The 13,344-nt window shown below is 40.0% G+C and overlaps 1 protein-coding gene across 10 annotated transcripts in view; it reads left to right on the plus strand.

Moving 5' to 3' along the window:
- Positions 1-2,475: 2,475 nt before the first annotated feature.
- kif1aa (kinesin family member 1Aa) overlaps positions 2,476-13,344 on the plus strand; it is a 55,205-nt gene continuing 44,336 nt past the window's right edge. For all 10 annotated transcript variants that reach the window (XM_061240822.1, XM_061240824.1, XM_061240823.1 and 7 more), the window contains exon 1: positions 2,476-2,597. In XM_061240822.1, the coding sequence (XP_061096806.1) occupies positions 2,492-2,597 (106 nt within the window). In that variant the 5' untranslated portion in view covers positions 2,476-2,491. The remainder of the gene's footprint in view (positions 2,598-13,344) is intronic.

Below are 13,344 nucleotides of genomic sequence, written 5' to 3' on the forward strand. Positions count from 1 at the left end.
ACCGGCAGCATACACCGTGTATTTCAGTATCAAGTCTCGGAAATTACGTTAAGACAATAACACCAGGCAGCCAACGCGAGTTTTAAAATTCTTGAAAATATTTGATCAGATCAACGCGCTGGATACCATTCGTAACGTAAATTTATATTCGTGTGAAAACCACTATATTACAGATGCATTTATATTAGAGTACAATTGCGATTATCCATATAGTATATTTCGAAATACTGTTCATTATGCAGGTAGACGCACCCATTACACCACAGTGAGGGCAATTCTCTTGGGAAATACTGTATCCTACCGAGAAACCATTCAAACCAATGGAAGCCATTTTCATTATGACTGCCAGTAAATTATATATTTGGAAAATTATATATGAGGCCTGAATCGTTCATAGTCGTAATGAAAGAAACACATTTATAATAATAATAATAATAATAATAATAATAATAATAATAATAACAAACAGTGCACTGCGTAGCGTGTAAAGTGCTTTATGTAATAATGGCAGTGCTACAAAATAATGCTGGTGTGTGGGAATTAAAAACATCGGCGGATGCGGTCAGTAATCGCAAATTATGCAATGGAAAAAAGAGGTGGCCCATTAACAGCTACATTATCTAAAACGTGAAGTAAAATTATTTGCTTTCTTATATCATTTATTTACAATTACAGGGCATACGGTCACCGACGTGGCTGACTCTTCAACCACTATTGATGAGACGGTACTGCCAATCAAACAAAGTACTCATGCCAGCTTGTGAATCAACTGAAAACCTATTATAAAGCAATATTCTAATGAAAATAGCATGTTTGACCAAATGCTGCTGCTGATCACATGTTATCTAAATTATCATTCATAGACTTATTAATAAGGTTGATAACTTTCAGATCTGAGATGACACTGTTCCTTCATCAGTTTTAATTAACCTACTGTGGAGATAAATGTGAGAATTAAAATGAATGAATTCACATTTGTGATTTGTTTTGACCTTGAATGTGTTTTTGACATTGGATCTGATGGTATAAGCACACTTCCTGTCCTTAATGCTGGTCAGGTGAATCCTTGCTTTTCAACTCAGAATCATGCAAATGTCAGGAAGTATCAGTACAGAAGATATCCTTGCATTTGACCTGGACTATATAGAGTGAGCTCCATATGTCTTGGGAGAAAGACATATTTTTCCTTGATTTGAATCTCTACTCCAGAATTTTAGATTTGTCATCAGTCCATTTATAATCGGGACAATCAGGATCCAAATGAAGTGATTTAGTAGTGCAGATGAAGCTCGTTGCCATGCTGAGGATAGACTCATTACCATATCTTGATGAACAGATTATATCCATTATGGCAGTTGAAATTGTGGCTTGTTATAATTCATGACAGCAGTACAGCTGATTGCAGTCTGTAATGGTAGAAACAACATCCCCTCTCTCATCGACAGGCTTACTGTTATGAGTGAACCTTGATTTTTGTGACATTGTTGGTTCTGGGGTATCGGACTGATGTAATCCTAGGCAGCTGCATGCTATTTAGCAATGGCTGCAGTTTCTTTGTTGCTGTTATCGAGTCAACACTGGATATCTAAGGCCCCTGACTGCAGCTGACCACGCATGATCTTTTCATGATAGAAACACATTGCTGTCACATTGAGGGCCACTTCTCAGGGTACCCAGACAGAGGGGCCCTTGTCTTTGTGTACCATTCAGTTTAGCCAGTTCAATTATTCAGTTGTGATTGACAGGCTGTGGTCTTGCTGCTATGACTTTTGCTTTGGCCTATGTCCAGATTCTACATTGTTTATGAAGCCACTTAGCAAGATATTATGGATTGTGAAGTCTGTTTCACACATCAAGAATGAGCTTGTAATGGGAGGACTAAAGGCATCTGGAGACAGACACAAAACTAGAAACTGAACAATAAAACTGATAGCATCAAGGGAAGCCAAAGCTAATGTTTCATGCAGAATGTCTCTACAGTCGATTCTCAGTCCTGGACCAGAAGAACACAATGTAACCTATTTTGTGTGATGTATAACAATAGCATAATATAGCATTTGCAGTACCTTTAGCACTAGTATGTCGTTGTGCACATTTTTGGACACATATACTGTCTATATGTTAGGGGTTTACCAGAAATTTATTTTTTGTTTTCACTATTTCAGAAGCTTGATAACAAGGACTTTTATGCTCTAAGAGCATTGGGAGCTTCCATAGTTTGTTGTATCAAAATTCCTAATAAATAATATCACCTATTTTTTAATCATCCTCTCTTGTATCCAAATATTCTTATTAAGAGACAACCTCATACACTTAAAGCGGAGGAGAATCGATCAGAGCTATCTGGATTATTGCAGTTGTGTATTGTTACAGTCGTGTATAAAGACTGTAGCATCGGCACGTTCATCACCGGTCTCTCCCCTCCCCCGCAGGTTGTGACTCTCGTCGGATCTGGACTCAGGTGTTTGCGGAGCGCTTGGCCGGCAGCACCATGGCAGGAGCCTCAGTGAAGGTGGCGGTGCGAGTCCGCCCCTTCAACTCGCGGGAGACAAGCAAGGACAGCAAATGCATCATCCAGATGTCAGGGAACACCACCAGTGAGTGTCCAACCCAAACCTACTTCTCTTCTCGGGGGGGGTGAATGATGGGGAGGTTGAGGCAGATCAACTGTTCAGCTCCGTCGTTAGTTTTCCTTTCTATTCGCGATTGCGTAGGTGATTTCCTGAAGTCAGCCTGGGGTGGCCTGCAGCCAAGTGGCTAAGGTACATAACTGGGAACCGGATGGTTGATGGTTCGAGCTGATGAGATCTGCACAACTGTTGGGCCTTTGAGCAAGGCCCTTAACCCCACATGCTCCAGGGGAAACTGTCCCCTGCTTAGTCTGATCAACTGTTAGTCACAAATTGTGCAGTTGTATGTCTAAAGTGCTGAGTCATGGCGCTTTTAGATTTACGGTTCATCAAGATCAGCAGCTCAAGTGATGTCATACTCATATGTAGCCTTTATTAACAACTGTATATCAGGCCTGATGATGTCAAATAACCATGCTGTAAACTGAAATGATGTATGCACGTGGGCTAAGCAATCAAAAGCAGTGGGTGACTCATTAAACGTCATGGTTTGCAGGCAGTTGTATGATTCAGGGACAAGCAGGATTCCTCTCAATTGGGGCATGTCATCTCATTACATTTCGGGCCATTTGCAGATGCTTTTATCCAGAGTGATTTCACATAGTGTACATTTTTACATACAGTTCATTTATGCAGCTGGGTACTCACTGAAGCAGTTCAGGTTAACTACCTTGTTCAAGGGGACAAAGGCAGTGGCTCTCCTGGGAATCAACCCAACAACCTTTGAGTTACAAATCCAGTTCCCACAATCATTATGCTACGAGGCCACTGTGAGAGAAAGATTCTTTGTAAGCAGTTTCTCAGGGGTTGAAGACATAGTCTGTAGGTAAAAGGATGTATGTGTGCATTTCTGGAGAAGAGGTTGACGGATGAAGGAAGGAATCTCAATGGGAAATGTGCTTTTTGGGATAACAGTGTCTTCCCTGTGTTTTTGATAAATTCCATGACACCACCTTCAATCTTGTCAGTTAAGTGCATGGTTGTCAGCAGATACCATGTGGTGTGTGACTGGTGTATGATCCTAACAATGATTTACCTAAATAAACATATACCGGGTGGCATAAAATAAAATAAAAATCTGCAAATGCCTAAGTCCTAGTATCATGATCATGTCTGTGTCTACATCTTGTAGATTATAACCTTATTATTATTATTACCTTATAAATTATTTGTCTGAGGCAATAGTGAGATTCTATTTAAGCTGCCAATAAAGATTTTTTGTATTAATTGATAGTTTTAATGTACACTTAAGGTATTAGTCTCTAGCTTATATCTCATATTGACTTTCATAATGAAATACAAGTGTATGGATGGTAATATTTTTTGTCAAGGCTTTGTTTCAGTTGATACAATATTATTTTAAGTTCTAAACATGAACCCATGACATCGCTACCATAGAATGATAGAGCACACCTTATGTCCAGGAAGGAAGGAAACAGTGGTGATGTGATACCGGCTTTCAGACGAGGACACATGAACTCACTTCATTCATTCATTCATTCAGTGCTTCGGCCTGTATTGGGAGATTGATAATGAAACCAATTTCAAAGTCCCCAGATGGAACTAGTGTCCCGAGGACTCAGCTGGCCTTATTTACATTTATATTAATCTTAGTCTTCCCAAACTCCCCTGTGAAGCAGTGTGTGTGTGTGTCAGCATTTCCCCACATGGTTTGGTTCTAATTCAGCTCTAGAAGGCTGCACTGTATGATTTATTGGTTTTCTGAATCTGAACTATTTAGTGTGGAGTACTGTACCGAAAAAGGGTCATCTCATTACAACTGGAGTGAAATGAGTAAGACCACGCAATGCTAGCTACCAACCACTTCCGAAACCATTTTTACTCCCGACATGGACCGGAAAGCCCAAACCATCTCTGAAATCAACCTGAATGAAAGATACTTCAAAACCCAGCGGAGTGGGGGTTTTGTCTACCACAGAGTGCTTTGCCTTAGCGTTTCTTCTTACCAAGGATCCAGTGTGTTTCTTTTTTTAACTTGAGGTTCCCAGGTAACATCCGTACTGGCATCTTTATATAGTACAGTATCATAAACACCGGCACAATGCCTTGGGAACTGGGTTCAGGTGTAATTGTCAGCTGCATGGCTGAGAAAGCCCTCTACTAGCAATGAAAGGGTGTCTGATACTATATGTAGCCTGCTGAGTAGCATGTTAGCATCTGTGCCGCCCTTTGTTAGCATGTTACCATTATCTTGCTCGGTCATGTCTTCTCTGATGTTTACTCACTCAGTTCTGGACCACAGGTGAGAGATTCCCAGGAAGGCAGACTTGATCTGGCTGGGAGGGGACTCGAGGGAGATTTGATTTCCAGACTAGGACTAAAGGCAAAGCCATTTTGTCAATAATGAATGAAGCCTTTTAAAATATTCACCGCTTGGCCTAATTTAGACGTCTTCTCCCCTCCCGTAGCGATGTGCTCAAGATGACAACATGGTTTCTTTTTGAGCCTTGCTGTATTAGTGTTCTTACACACATTCTAATGTGGGTTCCATGTCGCGATACAGCAGTCTTTAGTGGCCATAAAGCTGTAGGATATAATTTCATTTTTCACTCTAGATAAGCCTGGTTTTAAAGGGATTCTTCCTACCTCTGGTATATCTGTCATGCAGAATCCAGCTATGGCATCAACAAGGAAGTTAATTAGTCCTGGTGATCCCTGGAGAGGGGTTATGAAACATCAACATTACGAAAGAACGAGGCTTCTTGAGCACCAACGGACCAACGGAATTTACTTGATTCCGTGCTGGCCATTAAGCATGCAGCTGGCTACGTGAGACAGGCACCCTATCCAGGATCTGCTGTTTGGAAGAGTCATCCTTATCATTCTCTTCAACAGAGGATAATGGAAACAAGCAGCCATTGATACAGTAAGGTAGCTTGAATAATACGGTCAGCAGGGATGGCTTGGAGTTGGTTGAATTTAATATTTTAAGCATTTTAAGACATTCCTGTGAATCAGAATCTCTGACCTCTTTTTTTAAGCTCTTTGCAGACTGATGGACTGGAAATAATTAATGTACAAAAGGAAGCTATATCCATTTATTAGCCCAGAGAAAACTCTGAACTACAATACTCTCCTGCCAGTACTGCTCACATCAGAGGACTTCAGCTTCTGGAACTGCCTTCCATTACCACAAGGACTGAGAAATCAGAATATCATAGTATAACTTAGCTTCAATTTAAATATTCATTTTTAATAGCGCACTGATTGAAAAGTGCTTTTACTTTTTCATTCTTTCCGATGTTCTCTCAGAAGATAGAAACTGGTTTTGTCTGTCACCTGCCTTGGCATGCACCTACTTTCTCAGAGGCGGTAGCAATGGGGATTTGGTGACTGTCTCCAAGCATTAAGAATCAATAGCACTGGTCTGAGGCAGCCTTTATTGAGGAATGATGTCATTCTCCCTGGGACCAGTCTCTGGAAGCAGGCCAGAGGCTGGGTGTGAATGGACTGTTGTTTGTGCAGCCAGAGCTGGGAAAGAGTGAGTTCTGGATTTGTGTGCATCCCACACACTGCTTTGTACTTGACATTGGCTTCAGAATAGTTAATTATACGGCAACCACAATGCAGAGACTGGCTATGATCTGATTGGTCAACGTGCCCAGCTCCAATAATCTACTCTCCTGCAGAGGAGTCAACGCAGACCTAATTAGCCAGCCGAGAGAGTCCTGAAAGATTCGGGATGCACTATCTTTTTGAAGGAAGCCTTTGTAACATGTGAGATTCAGTTTTATAAGAGAGTTCCCTCTGGACTATAAATGAGATACAGCTGTGTAATTATTCCTTTGGTGGAACAAAGCTCCTGTTAATTTCTTCTGAAATTTTAAATACATTGATAATAACGGCTGAGAAAGACATTTTTACTGTGTTGTTCTGGGGACAGAAACAGTTTATGAACTTTTCTGTGCTACGATTTACATGTGCGCGAAATCAACTTTAGTAACAATGCCTATAGTTGACTGTAAACTGTCATGGCTGGCATACAGAATGACTGTAAGCTTAAACTAGAATTCTAAAAATAAAGGCTGTCCTTGACTAGGCCTGTAGCTCCCACTTTCCACCCCCTGTCAGTGTACTGTCACCAAGCTGGGCCCCAGTCCAGCCTCCCATTGTCAGTGCGTTTCATCGCTGCTGTCAAACCCACTGATGTAACCCGCCTTTCCATCCCATTGGCTTGAGGAAGTCACCCATGAAAGCGTGACTGGCATTACTCAGGCCCCGCCTACTCAGCTCTAAAGGCCAGTTCATAGTTTGGTGATGTATGATCATTGCCACTACGATTATCACATTTGACCACAACGAGTTTTAGTTCATAGTAGAACAATGGACGATTTGATGTCATCGTCGCTATCATCATTGTGTCCTTCGTTGAGACACAAATTGTATTGAACTTTGACCCCATTGCTGGCTCAATTGTCATGACAACCTTATTCTAGAATATTCTCATCTTTAATTGTCTTTAGCAAAGTGTTGTCAACTAGCTTCCATGCCATTAGGCTGAACCTCTTATGCCACCGTACCTGAGAGATGTGGAGTTCAGACACAGCTCTGGTCAATGGAAAGGCTTTAAGGTGATGGCAGGTAGATAGATGGTTAAATGGATACGGATTGTGTGTGTGTACGGAAGTGGTTGCTGTTGGGTGATGGGGCAGGCACGCATAGCTAACTGTCCAGCTCAAACACCATCTGTCACTGAGAAGTAAATATAGCTCATTTATTGCCCCTGTAACACACTGAGCACTTTATTAGGTTGACTCAGCCAATCAATATTCAATCAGCCAATCACGTGGCAGCAACTAAATGCATAAAAGCATGCAGACATGCATAAAAATCTGGTTTTCAGACCAAATGTCAGAATGGGGAAGAAATGTGATCAAAGTGACTTTGACCGTGGAATGATTGTTGGTGCCAGACAATGGGATTTTCACACACAATAGTGTCTAGAGTTTGCAGAGAATGTGACCAGGAAGGACAGTAACACAAATGACCACACGTCACAACAGTGTTATGCAGAAGAGCATCTCTGAACACAAAACATGTCAAAGCTCTTAAGTGGATAGGCTGAAGAACCAATAAGTCTAAAAATAAGTCTAATAATTCCCAAATAAAGTGCTCAGTGAATGGTGCCTAATCTGCTCAGAACCTTTTCATAAAGCAGGCAGAGGTGTGTACACCGTTCAATAACTATAAATAACTAGTTTCCACTTAATCAGAGATTGAAGTTACGGTGTCCAGTAACTAGCGGAGTCAGAGAGGACCTGCTGACGCACCAAACGGGCGACGCGCGTCCCTAAGTTCTGAAAAAGCCAGGTCTTGTCACGGCGCCGGAGTATACCGCAGTGCGTCCTGTCGCTGACGCCATCGCTGGGGTGCTTTTTTACGGGGTCACCGTGATTCAAAACCTAGTGATTCGCAACAGCGAGGACGGCCTGACCGCAGGAGGTCTATAATCATGGAAATCGGCAGTCCATTTAGGAGGTGTCACTCTTCTCCCGCCCCGAGAGACGTTTGGGAAATCGGGACGGCCTGTACGGAGTAGGAACAGCGGTTTCCTGTGCGTGTTCGCGGCAGACGGAGCTGAACGAAGCCTCTTGCTCCGCAACTGAAAGTAAACACCCCGGCTCCATTAAAAATTCAGATTGATGGCTCGCAATGTCGGATCGGGCATGCCACCTCTCGACAGTAATTGCATCTCGGCGGACGTGGCCCCATCGCAGTTTCGACGTAGATCCAGCTGCGCTTTCCCCGCATTGACAGGGTCCCTGCTTCTCCACTGCCCCTATGGGCTTCATCATGGCATTCTGGTCTGTGTCAGCAAGCTTGAGCTGAACACGAAGAGGCCACTCTTACTCGATAAATAGGATCATTAACACAGTGAGGTTAACGCTGTTCGCGATCAATTCACAGCCTTCTTCCTGCCCTTGTTGTTGCTGATTCCAAAGCTTTCCTTTTCATTCTAAACTGTTCATTTTTAACCCATTATGGACTAAGGCACCCTATAGAAAACCCATAGAAAGGCGTAGGATTCACAATGTATTGCAACAGTCATGTCTTGAAAAAAGGTCATATGATCAAATACAACGCTGGTGTTGCATTTGATCATATGAAATGTGCAGGTTGCATCCTTCTGTTCAGGGACATGTAACATGCAGGTCACATCCACCCATAAGGTGTTAAAATATAAAATATAAAATATTAAAACTTTAATATTTATAAAATAAGGTGTTAAAATATTAAATATTAAATATTAAAACTTTTTTAAAATATAAAAAAGGCTGCCTTTTATATTACTAAGTATTGCATCTTGTTGGGGCCAACATTGGCTGAGGTGGTAAGCAGTCAGAGGGTTGCTGGTTCAATTCCCGCCCTGGGTGTGTCGAATGCTGGTTGGTGCCTTGCATGGCAGCCAATCGCCATGAACAAGGTGAATGAGAAGCATCAATTGTACAGCGCTAGATGAAGCCGCTATATAAATGCCAACCATTTACCATTTGTTGAGTAATGTACTGTTGTGGATAGGATTGTAGATTCAACCTAATTCTGAAACTTTCCCCGCTGGATTGAAAAGAAAAATTTCATTTTATTGTGATCAGATCAAGTCTTCATTTGGATGAAGGCCCACCGATAAGTATTTGATAATTGAACCCTGACATTCAGTTGGATACAAAAAATACTTAGCCTTTTGAGAATGAATTATGTGGGTGCTAGTGCTGATGCTAGCAGGAGCTTTCCTCCTGGAAGTGAGACTGCTCATTTTTGCTTGCTGATTGTCATTGGTCTTCAAGATGCCCAGCTAAAATATAGATGCTCTTTTTCAATGTAGAGATGACAGGTCTGGTCAATATAATCCACCCAATTTTGAATTTAATTAATCATAACGCAGAACAGAGTAACATATTGTACACTGAAAGTGTGGGCATTGTTCTGCACAAAATTGGGAAAAGCCATTTTGCAGCACCGAAATGCTAAATCCAATGATAGACCCATTTTTTCAAATTACTCTCAATATTACAAGACAAGATAATAAACCAAAATTAAGAAAGCTGAGGCTGTTTCTTTTACAGGAAACTGTCTTGCATAATTATAATTAAATAAATAATTATATTAAATTATTACTACATATACAAAATATATTACAATTATAATCAAATATATTATATATATTAATAATGAATAATGATCATTAATAGTCCTCATGGTGTTACATAAGGTACTGAGGACTGGGGATCCTACAGTACATGCAGTACTGTACCAAAGTCTTCGGCACATTTCGGTAAAGCGAAGATGCTTTAAAAATAATTAAAATATTGCAAAATTTACTATAAAGAGCAGTACACAGTTAAAACACACACACACACACACACACACACACACACACATATATATATATATGTATATATATATACAGTACTGTGCAAAAGTTTTAGGCAGGTGTGAAAAAATGTTGTAAAATAAGAATGCTTTCAAAAATAGAAATGTTAATAGTTTATTTTTGTCAATTAACAAAATTAACAGAAGAAGTGAATCAACAGAAGAAAAATCGAAATCAAATCAATATTTGGTGTGACCACCCCACGCCTTTAAAACTGCATCAGTTCCCTTAGGTAAACTAGATTTCTGCTGTCGCACCACCCAGATAGGCTCAGTTAAGTTTTTATCTGAAAAGTGGTCTATTACTTAATGCATTACTTTATTAATTAAATCCAAAACAATCCCAGTAACATTTTCTGGACGATAAATGTTTGTAAATCAAATTTGCTCTTTTCTACTGACACACTAATGCAGAAAACAAAAAATAGACCTCTAAGATCAAATTTATATACAAAAGCTATGGCACACAGTTTTGCACAGTACTATATGTTAGAATTACAGGAGCACTTCTCTGACCTAAGCAATGGCTGAGCAGACTAAAATTAGAATATTTCTTCAGATTCAAGTGGATTTTTTTTTTTACCCGTGATAGTAACAGCAGTCATGCTGAAGTACCTGCTAGTTGTAGCCTCTATGCACACCCATTACAGCATAGCATAGTTAAACATAGTTTTATACAAATGATGGAAAATAGATCTTGCCTTTCAAGTGATTTGTTTCAGGATACATGCTGTTTCCATGGCTTCAGTCAAACCTATCAGGCCACATTGTCTATGATGGGCCAGTAATAACTGCATTCCCTGGAGCAACAGTGTCCTGGGTGAACTTGACAGTGTAAATGTTTTCTAACCTCAAACAGTCATACTTGATCAGCAGGTATGTTTTGTACATTTGAAACAATGGGTTTGGATTACCAGTGGCTGTCCTGGGGGTAGAAAATACTAGATGTAGGTGTGACACAGGTGATTGGAGGACTGAACATCCAAGCTGATAATGAAAATAACAAAATATTAGAAGTTCAAATGAATGAACATTATCATTCTGCATGGATAACAAAAAAAAAACATATGACATGTACGTATATACACTCAGCGAGCACTTTATTTGGTATTTATTTTTTAGACTTATTGGTCTTCTTATAGTTTTTCGCACCATTCTCTGCAAGCTCTTCAGACTGCATGAAAATCCCAGGAGATACTCTTTCTGAGATACTCAACTCAATTCACCCTGTCTCAATTCAATCATTCCATGGTCAAAGTCACTTAGATCACATTTCTTCCCCATTCTGACATTTGATCTGAAAAATAGCTGAACCTCTTGACCATGTTTTTATGCATTTAGTTGCTGCCATATGATTGGCTGACTAATACATTAAGCGTATATAGTATATATATTTACATAAAGATTTTATAAAGATGAATATAGAAATTTTGGGACCTTTGAATTTATTCTGGCAGAGATCTAATAAAACATAAGTTTGTTTGTCAAACATAAGTTAGAACCTTATAATTTTTAGGTCTCAATTTGTTGAATGCTGCACAGTATAGGAGTGTTGCCAACCTTTCCGCAGTGATTAGCTGATTAGCTCTGGAGTTTGGCAATGGGTCACTGCGGAGAGATGACATGATAACAAAATGCCTCATCACTGTGTCATCCTTAGGACATCAGGCGCATGCAGTCAGGCCTTCTCTGTGGAAAGTGAAACCATAGTGCCAGCCATTAGCCTGCACACAGAACAAACTTTAAACATTGGCCTGTATGAAACTCAAGTGTTCGATGAATCAAAAACCGGTCGGCTTCTGACCATTAAAACTAGGATTTTTGCCTTTCATTTTATCTATTGGTGCACATTCTGAAGTAGGCAACACAAGGAAACAAAATGGCCTCCAGCAGGCACAGTGCATTCAAGTGAAGCATTAAGAAGAAGCGACTGACTGTAATGATGAGTCGGTCTGCATTCAGTGACCCTGTTAAAATGGATGAACCACTCTCATACAGTAGGTTTCTTTATTGCAGCTCAGTTTGTAAATTTGAGGCACTTGTGTGTGCACTATTCTATTCTAATGTTATATTCAGTATTCAGTTCTAATGTTGATTCATTTTTCCCCACAATCATTGTAGATAATACAAGTTACATTGTAGTTCTCTGTTAAGCTACTTCAGAGCAAATACCAGTGCATATATCTGATAAAGAAATGTTCAGATCTTAGCATTACATATTGTCACAGGATATAACTCCCAATGACAGCAATCCAAATAGCAAATCATTAGAATTGACTGATTCTGAGAGATCAGATTCTGTAAATTTATCAACAGATAAAGAGCTCACAAACAAATCCAGGCAAAGCCTATTTTAACGTTTAAATCTTTTTATGGGTAATATAACTGATAGATATTAATAATAACAAAAATATAGATGTAAATCGTTTCTATTTACTACAGTGCTGCTTATTGTTGTTCTTATAAGCATATGTATGGTTTGGCAGAAGTCTAGATACTGCTGCATAAGAGTAAAAAATGTATCTGCAGTGCATTGTTACAATAGCTAAACTCAAAATGTAGACATAGGAAATAGAGAATATCTTTCTCAAGAGATTTAACAATGAAGGACCACTGTGTTGTGGGCATACAAATGGTAAAATTATTATTGCGATCCTGATTGTTTTTAAGTTACCAGCAATGTGCTACATGTTACTGGTTGGCTTGTGGCACTCAGCAACTGGAGCTTTGTATAGGAAATGCTCATCATTTATTAAGAGTCCCCAGAGAAAGAAGAGTCACCTCTCATTGACGCAGGGATCTGATTTCAGACGATTGATCCACCTGCCTTTGCTCTACCAGCTGCACCCTTTTTTGGCTATGCTATATACCGCCAATGATCAAATAATGGTTCAGCAAAATAGGAGAAAATGTAATATCTGTGCATTCTATATTGTGCCTCGTCCTTATATGATGTGTTTACACGGTATTCAAAAATATGTGTTTATGCGTGTGTGCACGCACTCTTATGCACAACAACATGCTACAATACAACAATGTTTGTATGTGTCGGTGTGTTTTTGTGCCTGCACACTTTATTATGAGCATGTGTGTGCGCGTGAGTGTGAGTGTGTGTGTGTGTGTGTGTCCGTTTTTGCACACGCATGCTTGTGAATAGGTTTGGGTGCCCGTGATACAAAAGGATGAGCTAACTATTACGGACAACTGATTCCACCTCATTAGTCTTTATCCTGCCTGAGCTCTTATATCTGATTTCCCCTTGATGAATCAGCCCCAGAGTGGGATGACTTATCCCAGACCAGAGGCATGTCAGATGTATGGC

This window comes from Conger conger, chromosome 4 (assembly GCF_963514075.1).
Source record: "Conger conger chromosome 4, fConCon1.1, whole genome shotgun sequence".
Classification (NCBI taxonomy): Eukaryota; Metazoa; Chordata; class Actinopteri; order Anguilliformes; family Congridae; genus Conger; species Conger conger.